Below are 22,967 nucleotides of genomic sequence, written 5' to 3'. Positions count from 1 at the left end.
ATCACTAAGAGGGCTAAGGAATTCTAGGAGCAGAGATAGTGACAAAAACAAAAAATTACAGTTCTCAGGAGAGTAGGAACTAAAGTTATCAAAAATTCATAGAACCAAAAAATAAAAGCAGGATGGAGTCTGAGATGCATTTTGTTTTGGCAAATATGATTTGGGTTTGGACCAAGCATGCTCTATACTCTAATCATAATCTGATTATTGATTATAGTTCAACCTATCAATTTTCATAACTTTTTTATTAAGAAAAAATAAAATTAATTTAGTATGGTTCAAGATAATCAGAAAGGATGCAGTAGATTTTCTCATTTCCTCCCATGACTAAAACAATCATGGCTTACATGTTTAAAAGGTAAACCTTTAACAATCAGGAAACCTAAAATACCCATAACTATACATATCCCAAGAATCTACATAGCTAATCTTTACTACTCTGAAATGCTGTCTTAACTTTAAATAAATAACATTTATTAACCTGATACTATTCTTCAAAAATCTGATATATATAAAAAGCATAAATATAAAAAGCTACCATACCTGTTGTGAACCACTGAAATTCGTGGAATTTGAAACTGAATTATTTGCATAAATAGTAGAAGATGGTGCAAAACTAGAACCTAGAGATAAAAGAACAAATTGCATTTAAAAAGTATTTCTTGAAAAATATTAAAATATTTCACTTTGCAGAATTCAATGCAATATATTTTAAAATTTGTTGTTGATGCAGTGAGATTTGAAATGGAGAGATTTTCAAGGGAAATATGCTTGGCTTTTTCTTGTGACAACTGGTAAATTCCTTCCTTTAGAATTCTGTAGAGTTAAACAGAAGTTTGTGGGAACAGTCTTACCAAGGACTCAGCTAACTTCCAAGGGCCAATGTCTACGTGTACAGAAGTACTCAAGGAATAAAATAGCGATAGTGAGACTACTTCCAGGAAACAACTGCAACTTTCCAATGGTCATATCAACTGCATCTGCATACAAAAACTACTCAGGTTTAAACAATTGGCTGAGGCTAGTTTAGGAAATAAACATACAGAATCCATTTAGAAATGAGGCTTCCAGCATCCCATCTTTTTGTTCCTTTATGTCCTTTCCTTAGAACAAAAAAGCTGTAGGCTAGGGCTCAGACCCAAGGGAGAACTGTTGAGTTCATACCACAGTCATCTAAGGTTCGATAACCTAAAATTTTATGACAAAGTGAGCAAGTTATTTAGTTATTTGAAATTAGGGCAAAAACAAGCAAACTATCAATCTATAGATTCAAAAAAATATGTTCTCATGGAATGCACTTGTTAAGGAATAAAAGGCAGCTGATTATTTTTTTTATCAACATGTTTTGAAAAGCAATAGTATTAGGTAATAATGCAAATTAATGTAGCCTGGAATATCCAATATAAAAGTGTTTTGGGAAATAAATGGAAATGTCTCTATGGCCTTTTCTACACTGCCAACTAAAGCTGAGCAGCTCACTGTGGCTGAGGCATGTATGCAAATATTTATCTACCAACATTATAAGGAAAAAAGACACCTGTCATTTCAGCCAAAAAAGGCCTAAGTACTTATTTCATTTTAGACAATCAACCAAAATGTCAATATTTGTTCATTTGAATAATGTTCATATAGCCCCCAAACTATGACTAATCATTAGAAAAAAATGACAGATTAAAAAATGCTTTTACCACGTCACTAAATTATTTTCAGCAATTATTATACAATGTTCAAAAATAATTTTTAATCAGAGATAAAAACAAAAAGAAAAATTAAATAATGATCATAATATGGAGAAAAAAGTTTTAAGAGGGGAGGTACAAATTATTTAAATATTCCTATTTAAGAAATACAGTACTAACAAGGGGGGAGGTATTTTAGAAATGAACAAAAAAAGAAATCCTCAATCATTCAACAGTAAATATAGGACTTAGAAAAGTGCTAACTCAATTTTAAATTAAATCAAAACAGCATTACATACATACGGAATCCTGACAAGAAAATGCTGGATTTTGTCATGAATCTTTGAAATCCCTTAAGTAGATGCCAAACATGTGACTGGTGTGGTGACTGGCTTGGAGGTTGCTTTGCTTGGACTTAGTTTCCTGCCAATTTTATGCAACTTAAGCTTAAGTATTTAAATTTAATATGGGTCGTGTTTCTTGACATATGTTGAGCTCTTTTCATCATGTTCCCTCTTAGTTATCTTTTCCAATGGTATCGTCTGAGCAGTGGTAGCATTTAATACTGTCTTCATGACTATATATTCTTAGTCTGAAGCCAAGGAATCTCATTCAAAGAATTCTTTCTCATTTAACATGTTTCCTGGGTGGCTGCTTACCTGGCATCTGGTAAGAATAAGGTGTCTGGCCTGGCTGTGGGGTAGAGAAGCCTGGGCTGTAACTGAGGCACCCACTCTGTAATGGGGACTGAGTTTGTGAGAGTCCACTCTCTGTCTTGATGCCCGGTAACATCACGCCCAGATCTGTTTGGAAAGTGCATGTGCAAACCATTTTATTAGTAAAATGATCGTGTTGTAACATGAGTTGCAACTTATATTAGAATATAAGAGTCTATATAAGAATATTAGAATATACAGCTACTAGCCAGCAGGATTATCTGCTTGTAACCAAAGAAGGAGAAGAGAGAAGAAGTGAAATACCGTAAGTGGGCAGGCTGTAGGGCTGTCCTGTCTGTGAGTAGGCAGTGTAGACGGCTGGCTGCTGCATCCCCGAATACTGAGTCTGGCCTGCATAGGCGGACATTGTTTGAGCTGCTGGTGTAGAAAGAATGTGTGGATAGGGCCTAAATATCAGAAAAATAGCATTACTGTGGCAACAAAGACTGCATATTATTTCAGACAGCTTAGATTCACTGAAACCTGATAATAGCCAGGACGTAATCCTCTTCTTTATCCACAATGTCATTTTAACAATATAGAAAAGGACAAAAGTCTGAATGTCAGGAGACCGGGCTCTGCTATAACCCAGGCTCAATACCTTGGACAAATAAACTTCCTGAGTCTACACCTCACCTGTGAAAAGAAAACTTTGGTTTAGAAATCATCCTGAAAGTCTCTTCCAGGTCTATATTGCTTACGTCCGAAATAGTATTCCAACTGACATGTAGATGAGGAAAGTGGAGTCCAGGTCAGTTAATTAATGAGCCCAGGTCAGTTAATTAATTAATTAACTCATGAGCCTTATTTCTTGTTACCATGCATGACCCAATGCCATGTAATGACTACAAAAGTCATTAAAAGCAGTAGGAAGAATTCCCTACAAGAACTAAAAATCTTACCAAAAAACTTCTTTAAAAAAGTACATAGCTTCTTGAAATGGAAAGCCATTCCTTTCATCTTGCCACATCTTACAGAATGTCCTCAAAATAGATATCCAATCTCTAGCCTATGCTTAAGGATAAACACTGTAGCTGCTGTAGAAAATAACTTTTAAATGTGCATGATCAGGAATCCCAAATCTTGACATATCTCCCTGATGGCAACCAAATTCAGATATACACCCAATATAGTTAAGCTTGAAATGTTTACCACTGTCCTCAAAATGACTACATTAGTTATACAAGCAATAGTGCATATTTTTCCAAAATGTTTATTAGAAGTTGAAATCCAATAAAAATATTATAAAGCTGGGACAAATTATGAAGTGTTGAGGTTTGAGTAAAATGTAATCTTTTCAGATTTTCTTTAAACTAGTAAGAGTTTTCAAAATTTTTATTTAAAAAATCAGTATATTCTGATCTGTGCTTGATGCTTTCTTCAAAATATATAAATGTTCAAGATTAAAGGAACTGTCTGGACAAAAGTGAATATATTCCTAGATTTGTGAAAGATGTTTATTTATAGGTCTAATGTATCCAATGAATCTATCTAAAAATCTATCTATTTAACTATCTATAACATTTATATCAGAGAAGGCAATGGCACCCCACTCCAGAACGCTTGCCTGGAAAATCCCATGGACGGAGGAGCCTGGTAGGCTGCAGTCCATGGGGTCGCTAGGAGTCGGACACGACTGAGCGACTTCACTTTCACTTTTCACTTTCATGCATTGGAGAAGGAAACGGCAACCCACTCCAGTGTTCTTGCCTGGAGAATCCCAGGGACGGGGGAGCCTGGTGGGCTGCCGTCTATGGGGTTGCACAGAGTCGGACATGACTAAAGCAACTTAGCAGCAGCAGCATTTATATATATAAATATATCCTGATTTAAAGTTATTATATTGTGTAAATATGATTAATCAGAATAATCCCAGAAAATTATTCTAACAAATCTGAAACTACTGACCACTTACTTGGAAGGATACAGCTGTGGGGAATATTGATGTGCGGATCTGGGGCTGTAGCCACTACTTGTTATTACTGTGAGACACAAAAAATAGAAAAAAGGTTGCTTCATAAATATGTTTCATTGGTTTCATTGGAGTAATCAAAACTAATTTAAAGAAATGACCATGTTAGAGAGGTATTTCACAAAATTCACTCTTTTTCTAAACAGAAAATTCATTCATTTTCTAAACAGAAACAGATGCCTAAACATTTTTTTCTAATTAAACTGTTCCATATTTGTTCTAGGAAAATGACATGATATCTTCTCACAAATCAATCCCCTTCATCATTCTTCCATTTTCTCAAATCAGTGGCATGCTTTTATGCATTAATATCCTATGAATAAATATCCTTGATTATAAGTAATTAAGCTTTCATGATATAAAAGTAAACCTTTTCATTTGCAAACTTCATGTTTTAAATTCCAAACATGATGACAAGATAGTGCTCTTCCTCTGCATTTACTCTAATAGAAATACAATATAAATTAAGAAAAATGCGATGTTTCAACCTTCATTTTCAAGTTATAAAATGATAATGCTTTCTATTTCCCTTCATTTTGTCAATCTGATGAGTAATTAAAATGCAGAGTCCAAATAATTCTCGTAATAACTGGAATATACACAGAAAGCGTGGATGCAACATGAAAAAAAAACAGAACTATGACATCCAGCAGCAATCCTAATTACAAATGTATTTTGAACTCTCACAGACTAGACTTTTTTTGAGAAGATTTTAAAGGTGAAAATCAGGTCTTATCAACATTTCAGCCAAACATGCAGTCCCAAATTGGACTATTTCCAAAAGTTTGGAAGTTTCTTTTTCCTTTAACCATCTGCCTTGACTAAGACAGATGTATTGCAAATATATGGACCTAAAGTGTTAAGGCCGTCCCTTCAGAGCCAGTCCACACTGGGCAAGCACACAGAGTGTCTTTATTAGGCCATCTGCTGTTCATTCACTTTTCAAAAAGATTAAAGTAGTATACAATGCAGCACTGGAATTAGTTTAGCCTAATCAATCATAGTTATACTTCAAAGTACTGTGTCCTTTCTAAGTTGTTCATAATTCTGGAGCTAAACTTTTGGAATTGTAAAAGTGACAAATAGGTTTAGGTGGCTAACTATTTTATGAAACATGATATATTTCTATATCCAAATGCTATTAAGTATCCTTGTGATCTATTGCTTCATAAACACATAGAATTTAATGTATTTAAAATGCTATTTGGACTGTACGCTGAGTATGGAGAGTGCATTATAGTTTTCATAGCAATAGTGCAGAAAGTACATTTTCAAGAATATTATGAATCAGTTTTGACAATCACTGGATATGATTTGAGGTGTAAAATCTTAAATGTTTTCAGCAACCAAAATTTAAGTGAATTTGCTTAGTATATTTAAAAATACATGGAGCAATGAGCCATTAATTTTCTACTTGTTTATTAAAAACATAGAAAATGTTCAAAACTTTCAAATCAATGCAATAAGAACAAGCCTTTTCTATCACACTATGGGGACTAAACATACATTGCATAATAGCAACAGTATATCGCATAGGAAATTCAGTCCGATTCATTAATTAACAATGATTAGCAGAAACATGATTAAGTAAGGCTTAATTCCACATTTTCATCTCATTTATAAAACTTCACTGTGGTACACGCAAGACTTAGACTATACTAATCAATTATTCTCAAGATTGTGAAACACAAGGCTTTTCTAAAGTAATACCAAATAATGAAAAGAAATACTTAGCTTTTATTGAATTAGCCAAACAGTAGTATTTTTTAAAAAGCCTCACATATATGAACACAATTCTGAATATACAGGATGCTTCTTCCCTCTAATGAATGAATCTAGACATCATTAGAATAATGTACCCATAACAGTACAAAGGTTCAACTTTAAAAATTTTATATTAATGTCTATATGTTCATTTTTTAAGTAGAAAAAAAACCTGTGACTCAGAAAACTGTTTATATAAAACTTAGAAAATTTATACTTCTTGACTATACAGTATACATTTTATTCTAACTAATAAATCTGCAGATAACTAAAATAACAACAATACTGGATTAAAGTAAACTGAGATTACGCTGATCAAAGTAAAGACTGTTCCTACACAAAACAGCCTAATCTCTCCAGTATGATTTCTGGAACACCATGTACAAATTTAGGAGACCTTCCTTTTATTCCATATCAGCATTTAATTAATCAAGAAATGTACACAAAGCACTCAATGTATTATATTCCATCATTTCCTCATATAAAAGTAAGCAAACGTGTCTGTCTTCAGAATGTCTGAAAATTAGGTCAAACATATTTTTAATGAATATTATCAGATTCTCACAAGGTGGTATCAAGCAATCTTATTACTTATTACTGTAATACCTTAGATCACTGGCTCTCTAGGGGATGAGAGATGGGAGATGAGTAGCGGGGTGGGTGGAAATTTTGCCTGCCAGGGAGCATTAAAAATGCCAGGAGACATGGTACGCTGTCACAACGGAGGCATGCTACAGTCAACTTGCGATAGGTGCCAGGGATACTGATAAACACCTTCTATTGCAGAAGGCATATCTTCCACAAGAAACAAAAGGCCACGTTTTTAATAGCAGTGCTGTTGAGAATCCCTGACCTAAATCACTCTGGCCAGCTGAACTTGACTTCCCAGGTGGAGCAGTGGTAAAGAACCCATTAGCCAATGCAGGAGGTGAAAGATATGTGGGTTCAATCCCTGGGTCAGGAAGATCCCTTGGAGGAGGAAATGACAACCTTTCCAGGATTCTTGCCTGGAAAATCCCATGGACAGAGAAGCCTGGTGGGCTATAGTCCATGGAGTTGCAAAGAGTCAACCATGGCTGAGTGACTAAGTGCACGTGCATGTGTGCATGCGCACACACACACACATACACACACACACACGCACACAACTGGACTTGGTCCATGGAGCTGGAAATATTCTATATCTGAGTTGTCTAATATGGTAGCCATTAAAAACTATTAAACATACAACTATTAAACAAGCCACTATTAAAAAAAATCCCACATACAACTATTAAACACTTAGAATATTATTAATGTGACTAGATTAAAACATTTTTGCTTTTTAACCAAATAGTATTTCATTTAGACTTAAATAGCCACATATGGCCAGTGGCTACTTTTCTGGACAGCCCAACTCTAGATAATTCTTAAAAGAAAACTGGGAAACTATTTGTAAATATAATATGAGTAAATTCCAGACAGTAAAGTCCAGACAGCTTGACAGTTCACACATATTTCTTTTTACATCTCTATATTTTCCAATAAACTTTTAAAGAAAGGACTCTTGGACTGACCAGGACATTGTTCTAGACTCATTTATACCAGTGACCACCCGGGAGGCCCTGACTGTTCGGCCTTAACTATCTTTAACATCTCTGTGCCTCGATACTCTTGCTTCTTAAAATGGATCATCAGAAAGAAAGTGAAGTCGCTCAGTCGTGTCTGACTCTCTGCGATCCCGTGGACTGTAGTCCATCAGGCTCCTCCGTCCATGGGATTCTCCAGGCAAGAATACTGGAGTGGGTTACCATTTCCTTCTCCAGGGGATCTTCCCAACCCAGGGATCGAACCCAGGTCTCCCGCATTGCAGGCAGACGCTTTAACCTCTGAGCCACCACAATGCAGTACTGCAATTTCTTCTGGAGCTAACATCTTGTAATTTTTTCAGTCAGTTTTCATTAACTTTGTGGTATGCTATCTACGTATGTCAGCAAGTATTTAATTTCATTCTTAACCTTAAAAACTATGTTCATATATATATGCGTTTTGCAGAAAGTTTACAATAGTTATAGTAAGTTAGTAATACAAATGCTAGGGTAAGTTAGTACCTTATCTCCTGAACAGCAAGAGAATCGCTAGAAAGAATGTGAATCAGGACACAAGCTTCTCTATGCTGCTGCTGCTAAGTCGCTTCTGTCGTGTCTGACTCTGTGGGACCCCATAGACGGCAGCCCACCAGGCTCCTCCGTCCCTGGGGTTTTCCAGGCAAGAATGCTGGAGTGGGTTGCCATTTCCTTTTCCAATGCACTCATGCATGCTAAGTTGCTTCAGTCATGTCCGACTCTGTGCGACCCCATGGACAGCAGCCCACCATGGACAGAATGTCCACGGAATTCTCCAGGCAAGAGTACTGGAGTGAGTTGCCAGTTCCTTCTCCAAAGCTTCTCTATACAAAGTGTATAAATTATTATATCTTTATGTTTGGAGTACTAATATTTATGCGACTACATGGCAGCTGTTTCCAATCAGTGTGAACCAATGAAATGGGATCATCTGCATCTATAAAAATCAAATATATGCTATAATGACATTAGAGTTCAAGGCTTTACCTCCACTCTTTTTACATGAGAAGGATACCCACATCAAATTCTTGTATGTGAGAACATGAATAAGTATAAAATACATTAGAGTAGAATAACAGAACCAAGATTTAATAGCATGAATACTTTTCTAGGTTTAATGTTCATCTTTCTGCTATACAAATTCCTGCTCAGGTAAAAAAAAAAGTCCTCTCACCAGATAATCAACCAAACGAAATATTGTATTGGGGCAGGAGAGGGGGGGATCTTTAAGTCAACTCAATGAGTGTCCTTTGTGCCCACCTGGGAGTTATCAGGTATTTATATTTAAAGAGGATTGATGTTTAAAGACACACTATTGTTCTCTTTGAAGCATTAGAGGGAAAGTCAGTACTCTCAGAGGCTGGGTTCTAATGCGACCAGCATGTGCTCTCCTGCAGCCCATTAACCTTTAATACTTGTCACTCAGCTGCTTACACAGGAGGGTTTTTTTAAACCCAGAGAGGAAACAAGGTTATTTAGAAGGAATCAAATGGATAGTTTTACATCTCGAATGTTGGAGAGAAGGCAATTTTTAGTCATTTAAACGGGCAAGTTGAAGGAACAAACTTGACTATTACAACCTAATAATTGAATCAAGCACTGTATAAAATAATTATGAAAGAAGTGAGCTTTGCTTATTTCTAATGAGAAAGCTGGGGCATTGCTTGGTTGTCAACTGCAGATGCAGTAAAACGATTCCAAACGTTATTTCTAAAAAACACTGTTTTATGATAATACGTTTTCCCCAAAGTGAATTTATTGCTGAATTTATAAAAATCCAAATTCTCGATTACTCACTAGGAGGATGACATGGACCGCAATCTGTACAGAACAAGACACAAGCTTAAGGCTTTACCTGACCCAGTAAAAGTGTCAAGCGCTCCATCTCCAGTCGTGGCTGTGGTTTCACTGCTGTTCAAAGGCTCTGTTTTGACTGCAAGGAGAGACACTACGTAGAAGAATAAGTACATGTGAGTTATATTTCTAACTTTACATCAAAGATGCTGACTGTTCAACTAGTAGCTTTTCTAGCTACCATGGGCATGCAAGAGAAAATTTGAGAAGTCGATGAGGAGTTTTGTTAATTTAGCTTCTAAATGGACATGCATTTATAGAGGATTTAATCTAAAAATCCTCTAAGCTGCTTCTCTAGAATCTGGCTTTTCAAGGCAGTTAACCTGACACAGTGAAACAGCAGTATACATGTATTTGCATTTTTAACTCCCCTAAGCATACTCTGATATTATAGTCAAACGGCAGAAGAAAGGAATCATCAGTCAGCCTTTAGCACGCTGAATCCAAATCACAACAGAGATTTACTGCTTATGTTTTATTCTTCCCAAGGAGACATTAAAAGAAAAGACTGCTTAAGAACAACGGTGGCATATGCATATACAGAAACCTGGGTGTGTATTCATATAGTGGGTGGAAAATCAGGCACTCAAAAAATTTCTGCTCAACAAAAGACAAAAGAGCCATAAGGTATTGTTTTTTTTATTCTAATAGTATAATGATCTTTAATACATTATAGAGACAAGCATAGGAGATGGTTTTTACAGCAGGAAGTACAGCTTTTGAAAACTCTTTAATATATTATTTCTCCTTTGAGGTGGTATATCTTGGCAAAATCCTCTTTGGCAATGATGTCGCCACTGAGGTACACAATATTGCCATTAATAGATGCAACGAGTGTGGCGGGGGCTACGCAAAAGCCTCCACCCATTTTGTCACACCATATTTTCCCTTTGTGGGCAAAGCTCCATATATCACAGCAGCCAGGGAATACACTAAATTATTTTCTACTTGACACCTCTTATGTTTCCTAGTCATAAAAGGAATGATACAGTTAAAAACCTCAGAGGCAAGCAGAGAACTATAAAGAAAGCTGAAGACTAGCCAACTATGGACAAATACAGCCGAAAGAACAGTGGGCTCAGAGCACACCCACCAACCAAGCAAGTCAGCAACGTTACTCTGTTAGAAAAGCAATTAATGATGGAGAAACATGCAGTAATGACTACGTTCCCTTTCCACATGAACGGAATTGGCTGCACCCTCCCTCAGTGAGCTCTGGTGTTAATTTAGCATCCGTGATTTAACTATGTCATGAAGATTTGCTGGAAGATTCAAACTGCAAAGGTTGGAAAGAATCCAAACTCTAAACCATACTGCCTCACAGGCAGCACTAACTAACCAAGAATTCCTTTCATCTGTATAGAGATGATCCAGAGCAGGGTTTAGAAAGGTGTAACAGCTACTCTCAATGATGCAATGTCCTCATCTGACTTTTGACATATGACAGAAAGGAACCATCCAAAGCCTCCAGCAAAACTAAGGCAAGAGACAGTTTCTCAGAACCTCCAAATTCTAATTGTGGCTAAATTCCCATTTAAACATGTCTAAATCTATAAATGACATTTGTAAAATAGGTTTATTAATACTAAAGGTAATCTATATTGCACTTGTGAACCACGGAGAGTGGAGCAAAATGTCTAAAAAAACCCCCAAGCTAGACATGAGGTTTTAGTTCTGTTACTTTGAATCCCAACTTTGAGGTCTGATTTCAAAACCTTAATATTGGTGTTGATTATAATCTCCTCAATTTGAAAATTTCAGGTGGTCAAAAAGAGAAGGAAGGAAAGCTAGAGAATAAATGCAACCAGGTTGCATTCATTATCCTGGAAACATTTCTCATTAAAATTTTAAAGGTCTGCTGTTAGTCAAAGACAAAGGAGGTTCATTTAACTGAAAAGAGGCATCTCTAGAAAGAATATAAAGAGAAGCATACACACCAAGGTGCGTTCAGTGTACCAGAATGTAGGGATTTAAAATAATAAAGTGGATGCTAACATTTGGGGGAAAACAGTACACATTAATATGAACTTAATTTTCATATGTGGTAAGAGTTGAATAATAGGGAAAAGGGGGGGAATTAATCATGCTGCTTACAGAAAATAACTTATGCTCACAGGAGGCCAGCATCAACAAACATCTCTTGAGTAAGATGCAAAGTTGTTTTGATTTTTAGAGAGAAAGTAAATAATATTAAGTAATAATATTTTTTTCTCAGGGAAAGAAAACTTAGAAGTGAAATAGACATTATATGATTCGCTGATTTATTAAAGATGGTAAAATACAAAGAAGTGTCTAAAAATGATAATCACAAAGTTTGACAAATGAAAGAAATTTTCAGTAAAAGTCTGAATATATTTGAAATGTATTTCATTTTCTTTTGTCTTGCTTTTATCTCTATACTTTAAATGAGATATACCATATACTTTTCTAGAGGCAGGAAACTTTGTTAATTTAGTATATGCAAGGCACTATTAGAAAGATGTTCATCAATGAAACAAGTCTAGTTCTATGCATCTATTTTCTAAAACTTATAAAAATCCTCATTCCAAAAGTTTATTGTGTGTATTCACTGACATATTCAAAAAAAAATTTTTTTTTACTGTATTCTATTTTTTTTAACACAGAAATTAAACAGGGCTTTTAACTTTTTCTCAGGACAATGTCCAATATGACTACAGTACAAGCTATAAAACAGAAATAATAATGTTCTATTGAAGAAAAGCATCTTCTTCATCACCAAAACTCAAACTTACAAAATAAACATTTTGATTTAAAAAGCAGAAGTCATATTTTAGTCCTTAGGTTAGAGAGTTTTGTGGTTTTATTCTTCTACATGCTGCATATATGTAATTCAAGGGTTCATTTCCCAAAAGGTGAGATGAAAAAGCTACATACATGTAGCATTTTATACAGAACCATTATTTCAAAAAATAATTGTATTGCCAGGCCCCCTCCACACTAGTTATCCACTTGCAACTTAGATGTTTTTCATAAAGCCAAATACTGAAAAAAAGTAAAAATAATTTTATTATACTGATAAAATTTAATTTTATTTTTAACTTTTAAAAATAATTGATTTCTATGGACTAAATCAAAATTGCATGTGATTATTGTCAGGTGTCAGCTATGGCTACTGAATCATTGATTTTCTCTCTTTTCATCCCAACCTCTTCCATAACCTCACGCAAGTACTTTCAAAGCAAACTTAATCTTGTCACCTCAGATTATCTTCAGAATTCAAGTACAAAATTAATATATATTAATTATTTTTAGGGGAAGTCTATTATCATAACTCAAGGCTCATGTTCATTTGTTACAATATAAGGCTTAATTAATCCTTAAAACAGAGGTGACCCAAGTAATTTACATTTCACATGTTATCCTCAGAAATCTGTGTTTAAACTAGACCACAAAATATTGCACAGCCACCTCTGATAGTTTAGATTCGGGAAAGAATTTCAGGAAAAGTTAGTTCAGGAAGGATAAAATTTACAATTCAACAGAGGGGAAAGAAGTGTTGCCTACCAGTTTCATGATTTATGTTTTTCTAAATCAATTTTTTCATTTCAAAACCTATGAGCATCAAGTGTCTTTCATTTTAAATATCTGTAAACTATTTAGCTTTATAAAATGATTTGATGATGCTTACAATTTATAGCTTTCATTGCAAAAAGAAAATCTAAAAGAGCAGAGCCACAACAGTAGGTGGTTCTACTGCACAGACATATAATATTCAGAAACAAATTCATCCCATGTGAGCCAATCATCTATATACTAAAAATTCTAGGAGATCCTTTTCTATGCTATATAGATTTCAAATATAGAAAATACCATAAACCTGATCAGAATGTCTGATCCTGGTTCCACCAAATCTTCTCTTTGAAGTATTTTCTTAATCTCCATGTAGAATCAAATATTCCCTCCCTCTGCTGTGCACCCACCTTGAACACATTATGCACTCATTATTTTCAGTTCTGTTTCCCTCTGCTAGACTTTTGGTCCCTTGATGGCCAGTATCATGTTCTATAGGTCACTGGGTTCCCATTTCCTAGCACAGAGCCTGGCATATAACAGGAACTTGATATATTTTAAGTGAGAAAGTGAAAATTCACATTTAGACCGTATCCTAAGAACTTCCAATGAATCTAAGTATTTTGCATATAAAGTAAGCTAATCATGTATCTTAACGCTATTAGGGAAATTAGAATCTTATATATGGAAGTAACTTTTCACATGATTGGCATGCATTTACATACATATTCATGCAAACACATGAAGCATGACACATGAAATAACATACATGAATCTGTATCAGGATCAGCAAACTACACCTTAAATGCCAAATCTACCCAATGGCTTGCTTTGTATAGCTTGTAAGCTAAGAATGATCCTTATATTTTTAAATAGTTAAAAAATATCAAAGAGGAATAATATTTTGTGATACATGAAAATTCTATGAATTTCAAATTTCAGTGTTCACAGATGAAGTTTTATTTGAATATGGTCCTGCTCAGTTGTTTACATATTGTCTATGGCTGCTTTTGTGCAATGAAAGCAGAGTTGAGTTTCAACAGAGACATATGGCCTGCAAAGCTGAAAATATTTACTATTTGACTATTTACAGAAAAAAGTTTGTTGACCACTGATCTATATGTCAAGGTATGATTGTATTTACTCTATTTTTATTGACTGTTCTTCATTTTAACAATTTAACAAGTGACAAAGATTTGAAAGGAAAATCTAGGTTCCAATATAAATCTGCAGATATTATTATATAATTAGGATTAAGGTGATGAACCCTTATAAATTAAGGAATAATATAATATATTTATATAGCACCAAGGTAGTATGGTGGGATATTAAGGTGATACTATTGGTAGTCATATTAGTAAAAACTATTAAAATTATCTTTTTGAAAATCTAGAGTTAATGGAAAGATTTTGAAAAGCCACTAAATTAGCTTTTGCTTTTTGTTTTATTATAATAATTTTATAAAGTAATCTAATTCCATCAGTAAAATCCAGAATTATAAATAAAATAGTTTACTCTCAATGGGAAATGTGCACCACATGCTTAGCTATGTTACAAATACATGGCATAAAGAGTCATTTAAATTCTGACTATTTCATATCATTATGCCACCAAGATATAATAAACTATATTATGTAATTAAAATTTATAAATAAATTATATTGTCAATGATATATACAAATAAATTAAATTTATAAAGTATACATGTATAAATAAATAAATAAAATTGTATTATCATTAATAAAGTATACTTAACATTTAATTACTAAAAGTTTGCCTCTGTGGCCAGTTTACATGTTTTAAATGAAGAAAATGTATTATTTGACTAAGCATTGGACGGTCTTTTAACACACTGCATGTTTACATTTTCCTTAAAAACTGTTGCCTAATTATCAATGAATTATTAATTAAAGAAAAGGGATTATACTGATTTGTGTGTGTGCATGCTCAGTCATGTCTAACTCTTTGCAACCCCATGGACTGTAGCCCACCAGGCTCCTCTGTCCATAGAATTTTCCAGATAAGAATACTGGAGTGGGTTGCTATTTCCTCCTCCAGGAGATTTTCACAACCCAGGGATCGAACCCATGTGTCCTGTGTCTCCTGCATTGGCAAGCGGATTCTTTACCACTGAGCCACCTGGGAAGCTGGTTTATATTACCAAAAATTTACATACGTTATATAATTTAAAACAAAAGCCTTGCCAGTGAAGTATTACTAGCTTCCTTTTATAGAAAAGAATTAAAACTCAGACAGGTTAAGTAACTTGTCTAAGAAGACACAGCTGGTAAATACATTACCACGTTTCACATCCATAGCCCTCCTGACACAGAAATCTTTGTTTTTCCCATATGGTCACACAACTCTTAAACATTAATACAAAGAACCAGGAAAACTTGATGTTTTACACTTAGAAAAATGTTTCTGTTGGAAATTAGATGTAAATTACTAAATATTGATTATATATATTCACTATTGTAAAGTTGTGTGTGTTATGTTAATAGTTTAGAATAGAATAACAGCTAAGTACGATTTTAAAATCTTAAATGTTTATAAAAACATGAAAATTAGAATATTTTGTTACATGATAATTTAATGAAATTTAAATTTCATAGTTGATAAATTAAGTTTTATTGGAACCTGACCACTCTTGTTCATTTTTGTAGTGCCTATGGCTACTTCTGAGGCACAGTGATGGAGTTGCACAGATGAGACAGAGACAGCATAGTCTACAAAGCCTAAAACATTTCCTGTCTGGCTGTTTACAGGAAAAAACCCTTGAGTTATTATTAAGAGGAACTAAATTCTGGCAACATATTTTTACATATGAAAAGTATGTTTTAAGTGTGGAATTGAAAAAAAGAAACTAAAATTATAAAAATTTAAATAATGGGCATAACGGAGTTCTCTTTATTCACTGATCATACATCAAATTTAATCTACATACAGCAAGGTCCAGGCAAACTGTGGCTATTCCAGCTGCTTGCTTGTAATGCACATTTCTAACACGTCCTGAGCTCTTCTTTTTAATCCAAGAATTGGGAGATTCCACAGAAGCTTTATATGGTTTTAATTTTTAAATTTTGATAGTTTAACCTTTGGTTTTGGAGAAAGTGTATTATATTGGTGGTTGTTAAGTCACTAAGTCATGTCTGACTTTTTGTGACCCTATGGGCTGCAGCCCATCAAGCTTCCTCTGTCCATGGGATTCCCCAGGCAAGAATATTAGAGTAGAATGCCATTTCCTTCTCCAGGGGATCTTCCTGATCCAGGGATCAAACACGTCTCTTGCACTGCAGGCAGATTCTTTACCAACTGAGCCACCAGAGAAACCCATATTTATATCATATATATGTAAATAAAGGACTGTAGCTAACATCTATAGTTCAAAACATCTTAAGAGACAACTTATAATTTTAAAAACATAGCTTTCATTACTGGAAATTTTTTAAATGGTAAGTTTTAAAAGTTATTATTACTTTAAGCATTTTAATCGTAATGTTTATTAAAGTCTACAAAATATAAAATATCTTTCTGCCATGCTATGAATTTAATTTATGAAAGTCTATAGGCTTCCCAGGTGGCTCTGTGGGTAAAGAATCCTCCTGCAGTGGAGGAGACACAGGAGACATGAGTTTGATCCCTGGGTCAGGAAGATCCCTTAGTGGAGGAAATAGCAAGCCATTCCAGTATTCTTGCCTGGGGGATCCCATGGACAGAGGAGCCTGGAGGGCTACAGTCCATGGGGTCACAAAGAGTCAGATACGACTGGGGCAACTGAGCATACACACTCACAGGCTATGGAGACTGAATTTATACATAGGCACAATCTGCTTCAACTGCTCTTATTAACGTGACAGTTGTGCTGAATTCTTACCATATAATGAACAGATAAGTAGTTAGAAAAGTAATAGATGCAGCCATTTGTGAAAATTATGAAAAACCTAAGAAAAGAACACCACTGACCAAAGATTAGAACACTAGTTGATATGAAAAATATAGCCAACTATCAATAAACAACTAAAAGGTGTGTTCATGTCTCCTTTTCTTTTTATAAGAACTGAATACAGAAAAGGGAGTGCAAACAGAAACAGCAACAGGAAGCAAACCAGAAGGGCAAATCCACACATCCAAACACATGCAGTGTACCATCATCTCTCATACTTGTTGCGGAGGAGGGGGTGTTGCAACTCAGCAACCAGTCTGCAGTGTTTAAAACAGTCATGTTGTCCCCTGAGAACAGGAACAGCATAGGGGTTCATTGTCGGAATGCCTGCTCAGTGTACGAGGACAGTCATCAGTTGCACTGATGCTTGTACTGCTTTCTGGCCCTCTTGCCACAATTACAACTGCATGGCGTAATTTTTACATTTTAGTGTATCAGGTCTGTTTAGTTCAGTTAAATATATATAGAACAATGATTAGTGACCTTCCAGGTCTGATTTCAGAGTGCATGGGATTTTTAAAAAATCTCTTATTTACATCCAAGTTAAGGTTTAAATATAAATGTTCTTACTCCACAAGTTATCACTAAAAAATCCTATAAATTTGCAATCCTACAATTAATTAGCTGAAATTACAGATGCATGTTTAGAGACAGATAAACACTATAAACAGGGAAAATGTTAATTTACAAAGGGTTTTGGGTAAAAAAATGATTAAATACAGGCAAGTTGCAATCCACACAACTCTACAAAGAAAATTTTAGAGTTCACAGTTATTCTAAAATAAGTGTAAAGAGGTGTATAAATTTCATAAATTTAAAAGAAAATATGATGTGGCAAATGCTTTGCTAATATCTAATAACATGAATAGCTTATAAATTAAAATAATTTTCAAATAATTTTTCACTCATTAATGAAAACAACTAAATCTACAAAACTTCAAAAGAACTGTGAATAATTTAAAATGCAGCTTATATATGTGTATGAAGTGAAGTGAAGTGAAGTGGCTCAGTCGTGTCTGACTCTTTGCGACCCCGTGGACTGTAGCTCACCAGGCTCCTCCATCCACGGGATTCTCCAGGCAAGAATACTGGAGTGAGTTGCCATTTCCTTCTCCAGGGGATCTTCCCGACCCACGGATCAAACCCAGGTCTCCCACATTGCAGGCAGACGCTTTAACCTCTGAGCCACCAGGGAAGCCCATATATGTGTATATATGTGCGTATATATGTATAGTGTTAGTCACTCAGTTGTGTCCATTTCTTTGCAACCCTGTGGACTGCAGCTGCCAGGCTCCTCTGTCCATTGTGATTCTCCAGGCAAGAAGACTAGAGTGGATTGCCATTCCCTTCTCCAGGGGATCTTCCCCATCCAGGGATCAAACCCAGGTCTCCTGCACTGCAGGCAGATTCTTTACCATCTGAGCCACCAGGGAAGCCCATATATATGTACAAGTGAAGTCGCTCAGTTGTATCTGACTCTTTGCAACCCCATGGACTGTAGCCTACCATGCTCCTCCATCCATGGGATTTTCCAGGCACGAGTACTGGAGTGGGTTGCCATTTCCTTCTCCAGAGGATCTTCCCAACCCAGGGATTGAACCTGGGTCTCCCGCATTGTAGGCAGACGCTTTACCATCTGAGCCATCAGGGAAGTCCGTATATATGTATAGGCTTTTGAAATATATATATATATATATATATATACACACACATATATATATATTCTGATGCAAATATCAGATCATATTTTCTTACAAGTTGAATGTATTTTATAATAGCAATAGGGTGGAATATTTTAAACAGTTGCTATTGTTGCCATATGCTGTGACATAATTATAAGCTAATCAAATGAGATGTCTGAAAAAAATTTCAATTTCTATTCTAAATACATGTTAGGTATTTCTCTCTTTGAAAAGAAAATGCAGCAGATATGGACATTTTTCTATTTCCAAAACCATTTTTAAGAACAATTTTGGAGCAGGCTTTCTCTTAAAATTCAAAATAAACCCCAAAACTAGCATAATTTCTTTTTTGAGGGGGGGTGTGTTAAGATCAGAATGTAAATCCTTTGGACACATTTTGTACATTTTAAAAAATATTTACAAGGGCAAATACAAAAAGAAAGCCTTGCTAAAAACCTTTAAAATGTTGCTCAGGGCTATCTATTCTTTCTGAATATTTCCAGTTATAGAGGAGGAGCAAAAATATCAAGAAAATGAACAGAACAACAAATAATCCACTAAGTATATAATACTCTGATGTTATTGCTAATGAGATATTTACTTACTAGCATACTTCTACCATGTAAAATTACAACAAACATTGCAATGTGATTCAGGGTGTCTTCAGGGTTGTACACTTACCTCCTGTCCCATTTGTGGTGACCGAAGTGCTGCTGAGATTAGTTTTCTCCAATTTGGAGCTTCCAGGAGTATCACCACCTCCAACAAGAGGATGAGGACTTGCTAGGTCCTGCATTTCCATAGACCTATTAGAGATAAATTTGAAAATTTCAGCAGTGATTTCTTAACAAACTACATAAATCACTCTACTGAACATGCATGTGATCTCACAATAACAGGAATTGAAACCCATAGCTAAGAATTTTTTGTTAACTAGGTGAACATGGCAGTCCATCAAAAATGAATAAATAAGTAAAGCATCCATGATAGATTCATTGGTTATTTGTAATAACTGGGGGAAAAAAAAAACAACTCACATCTATAGGAAGAGATGAAGAGTGACAGAAAGGTAAATTTAAGTAAATACAAAAAAAATTATCTTATATTTTTTTAATCCATGAAAGAGTGAACTGTCCAACTGATAATAGAAGATAAAAGTAAAATATATGACAACTACAGCATAAAAATAGTTGCCAGGAGTGGGACTGGGCAGAGATGAACAGCAGAGCATAGAGAATTTTCCGGACAGTGAAAATCACTCTGTATTATATTGTAATGAAAGATGAGTGTCATTATACAATATTCAAACCCACTGAATGTACAAAACTAAGAGTTAACCCCTAGGTAAACTATGTACAGTGTCGGTTCATCCTTGGTAACAAATGCACCATCCTGGCGAGTGAGGCTGGAATGGTAACAGGAGAGGTTACACGTGTAGGGTAAGAAGTAGATGGGACATCTTTGTACCTACTTCTCAATTTTGCTGTAAATGTTAAACTGCTCTAAAAAATAAAGTCTTAGGAAAAATCAGATCAAAGTTTTTTGTATGCAAATAAAGCTGTGATTAGTGAGAAATGGTTGGTGGTGGTTTAGTAGCTAAGTCGTGTCTGACTCTTGTGACCCATGGACAGAGGAGCCAGACGGAGGAGTCCATGGGATTCTCCAGGTAAGAGTACTGGAGTGGGGTGCCATTTCCTTCTCCATTAGTGAGAAATATATACCTTTTAATGGTTACATAAGAAAAGGAGAAGGATTTAAAATCTAAGAACGATCTTCCCACCTTAAGAAAACTAAAAGAAAAGCAGTTGAACCCAAAGTAAGTCGAAGAAGGGAAACAATAAAAAGCAAAAATCGCTGAAACAAAATCTATGAACAATATAGACAACTTACAAATCCAGAGTTTGATCATTAGAGATACTAAAGATATTAAAAATGGTAAGATAATATTATAAACAACATTATGCCAAATAATTCAATAATTTAGATAAAATCAGACTTTCTTAAAAGAACATAAACTATAAAAATGGCTAACAACTTTTACAAGCTGTCCTACAATTAAATTGAATACATAATTAAACACTTGAAAACATCTCCAGGTCCAAATGATTTCATTAGTGAATACTAGCAGACATTTAAGGAAAAATAACAACAATATTTTTTAAATTCTTTTGGAAAAAGTAGGAGTAACACTTTTTACTCTATTGTATGTGACCAGAATTACTCTGATCCAAAATCTGCCAAAGGCAATGCCAAGAAAAAAAAATTATGGATCTATATTTCTCATGATCATAGGTGAAAATATAGTTCTGACATATTGGACATATAATCAAATAAAATCCAGTACTAAAAAGAATAATATATGATGACCAGGTGTGTTTAATCCTAAGAATTCAAACTGAGTTAACACCTGAAAATCAAAAAATGCAATCCAATATATTAACAGAATATGTTTTCAATGGGTATAAAAACCACTTCACAATATTCATCATCCATTCATACAACTCTCAGCAAACTAGGAAAAGAAGCATTTTCCTCCCATATGATAAAGATCATTCTTGAAAAATCTACATCTTTTATTATATTTAATGATGAAATACTGAGTTACTTCTCACAGGTTCACTAATGATGAACCTGTATTTCATGCAGCTTCTGCATCACAGGAGGATTCTTTACTGCTGAGCCACCTGGGAAGCCAATATATTTTGTATATGCATATAATTATGAATTATATCTATAATATTATATTTATTATAACTATGTATTGCTTATAGAAAAGATGTGAAAAGGCAAAGATATCTTTTTTCCACTTCAACACAACTTTATCAGCATTCTTTGTCAGTGGGAGAAAACAAGAATGAATAAATAAAAGGAGTAAAGCTTAGAAAAGTAAAAAAGGTTAATTCACAGAGCACATAATTGTTTATGTAAAAAATTCTGAGAAATCCATTAAAGAAAAACAAAACCCTATTAGAATTAATGATTGAATTTATCAAAATTACAGGTACAAGGGTGATACTAATACTGAATAAAAATATAGACCAAAAATGTCTGAAACGTCAGTGTCTCTCTAGTTCATATACTGAACTATCAAAAGAGGAGGTTGGAAGCTGGGCTATTCAGTCTCTCTTCAGCTCAACTCAACTCCAAGAGGAATCTGAATGCTCAGACCCTCACCTTCACTGCGAGCCAGAGCAAAGATTTAGACTTATTGAGAAATACAACAAAACAAATATCATGCTTCAGTCTCTACTGGCTTTTTGGACATAATCTTCAGAAGACTACACATACATAGTATTCAGAATACTATAAATATTTTGTACATAATGTGCAGATGACTTCTTGAGTCATAACAAGAAGCAGGACTATAGTACACATAACAGAGATAAAACACAGTAAAAAGAAGTAGATTTGCAAGTGACTTAGGTTTTGGAATGCACAAACAAGGATTGAAAAACTATTTTGTATGTATAAAAAAATTATAGGAAAAGATAAGCACACAAGGTATATACATATATATATATGCCATGTATATAAATACATATATGCATGAATACATATGTGTCATATATATTTTATGTGCATGTGTGCATGCTAAGTCACTTCAGTTGTGTCTGACTCTTTGTGACCCTATGGACTGTAGCCCGCCAGGCTCCTCTCTCTATGGGATTCTCCAAGCAAGAATACTGGAATGGATTGCCATGCCCTCCTCCAGGGGATCTTCCTGATTCAGGGATAGAACCTGTGTTTCATGCAGCTTCTGCATCACAGGGGGATTCTTTACTGCTGAGCCACCTGGGAAGCCCATATATTTTCTATATGCATATAATTATGAATTATATCTATAATATCGTATTTATTATATCTACGTATTGCTTATAGAAAATATATGAAAACACCAAGAAATACCCAAATGAAAGTTCTAGAATGAAAATTATAAAATAGAAAATAAATAAATATTAAATTAAAACATAGTCTTTGGATGGACTTATAAGGATACTGCAAAAGAAATCAGTAAATCTGAAACTGAGCCAGTAGAAATTATCCAAACTGAAGCAAAGAGGAAAAAAAGAAAGTGAAGAAAAACTAAAAAGCCTCTTGATGAGGTGAAAGAGGAGAATGAAAAACCTGGCTTAAAACTCAATATTCAAAAAACTAAGATCATGGCATCTGGTCCTATCCCTTCATGGCAAATAGATGGGGGAAAAGTGGAAACAGTGGC

At 34.6% G+C, this 22,967-nt stretch overlaps 1 protein-coding gene across 13 annotated transcripts in view; it reads right to left on the bottom strand.

Annotated features, from left to right (window-relative positions):
* Positions 1-22,967, bottom strand: part of EYA4 (EYA transcriptional coactivator and phosphatase 4) — a 365,529-nt gene that overhangs the window by 58,642 nt on the left and 283,920 nt on the right. For 8 of the 13 annotated variants that reach the window (XR_003512655.1, XM_027551598.1, XM_027551599.1 and 5 more), the window contains exons 4-10: positions 19,430-19,554; positions 17,285-17,353; positions 9,591-9,683; positions 4,311-4,377; positions 2,660-2,802; positions 2,339-2,482; positions 544-623 (exon numbers count right to left, since the gene is read on the bottom strand). Coding sequence is in view for 12 of the 13 variants with exons in the window: in XM_027551598.1 (XP_027407399.1) it covers positions 544-623; positions 2,339-2,482; positions 2,660-2,802; positions 4,311-4,377; positions 9,591-9,683; positions 17,285-17,353; positions 19,430-19,554 (721 nt within the window). In the remaining variant the exon portion in view is untranslated. The remainder of the gene's footprint in view (positions 1-543; positions 624-2,338; positions 2,483-2,659; positions 2,803-4,310; positions 4,378-9,590; positions 9,684-17,284; positions 17,354-19,429; positions 19,555-22,967) is intronic. The other 5 variants (XM_027551606.1, XM_027551604.1, XM_027551605.1 and 2 more) reach the window with 2 other exon arrangements.

This window comes from Bos indicus x Bos taurus, chromosome 9, assembly GCF_003369695.1.
Source record: "Bos indicus x Bos taurus breed Angus x Brahman F1 hybrid chromosome 9, Bos_hybrid_MaternalHap_v2.0, whole genome shotgun sequence".
NCBI lineage: Eukaryota > Metazoa > Chordata > Mammalia > Artiodactyla > Bovidae > Bos > Bos indicus x Bos taurus.
The sequence above is the reverse complement of the archived record's forward strand: the minus strand, read 5'-3'. Positions and strand labels throughout refer to the sequence as shown.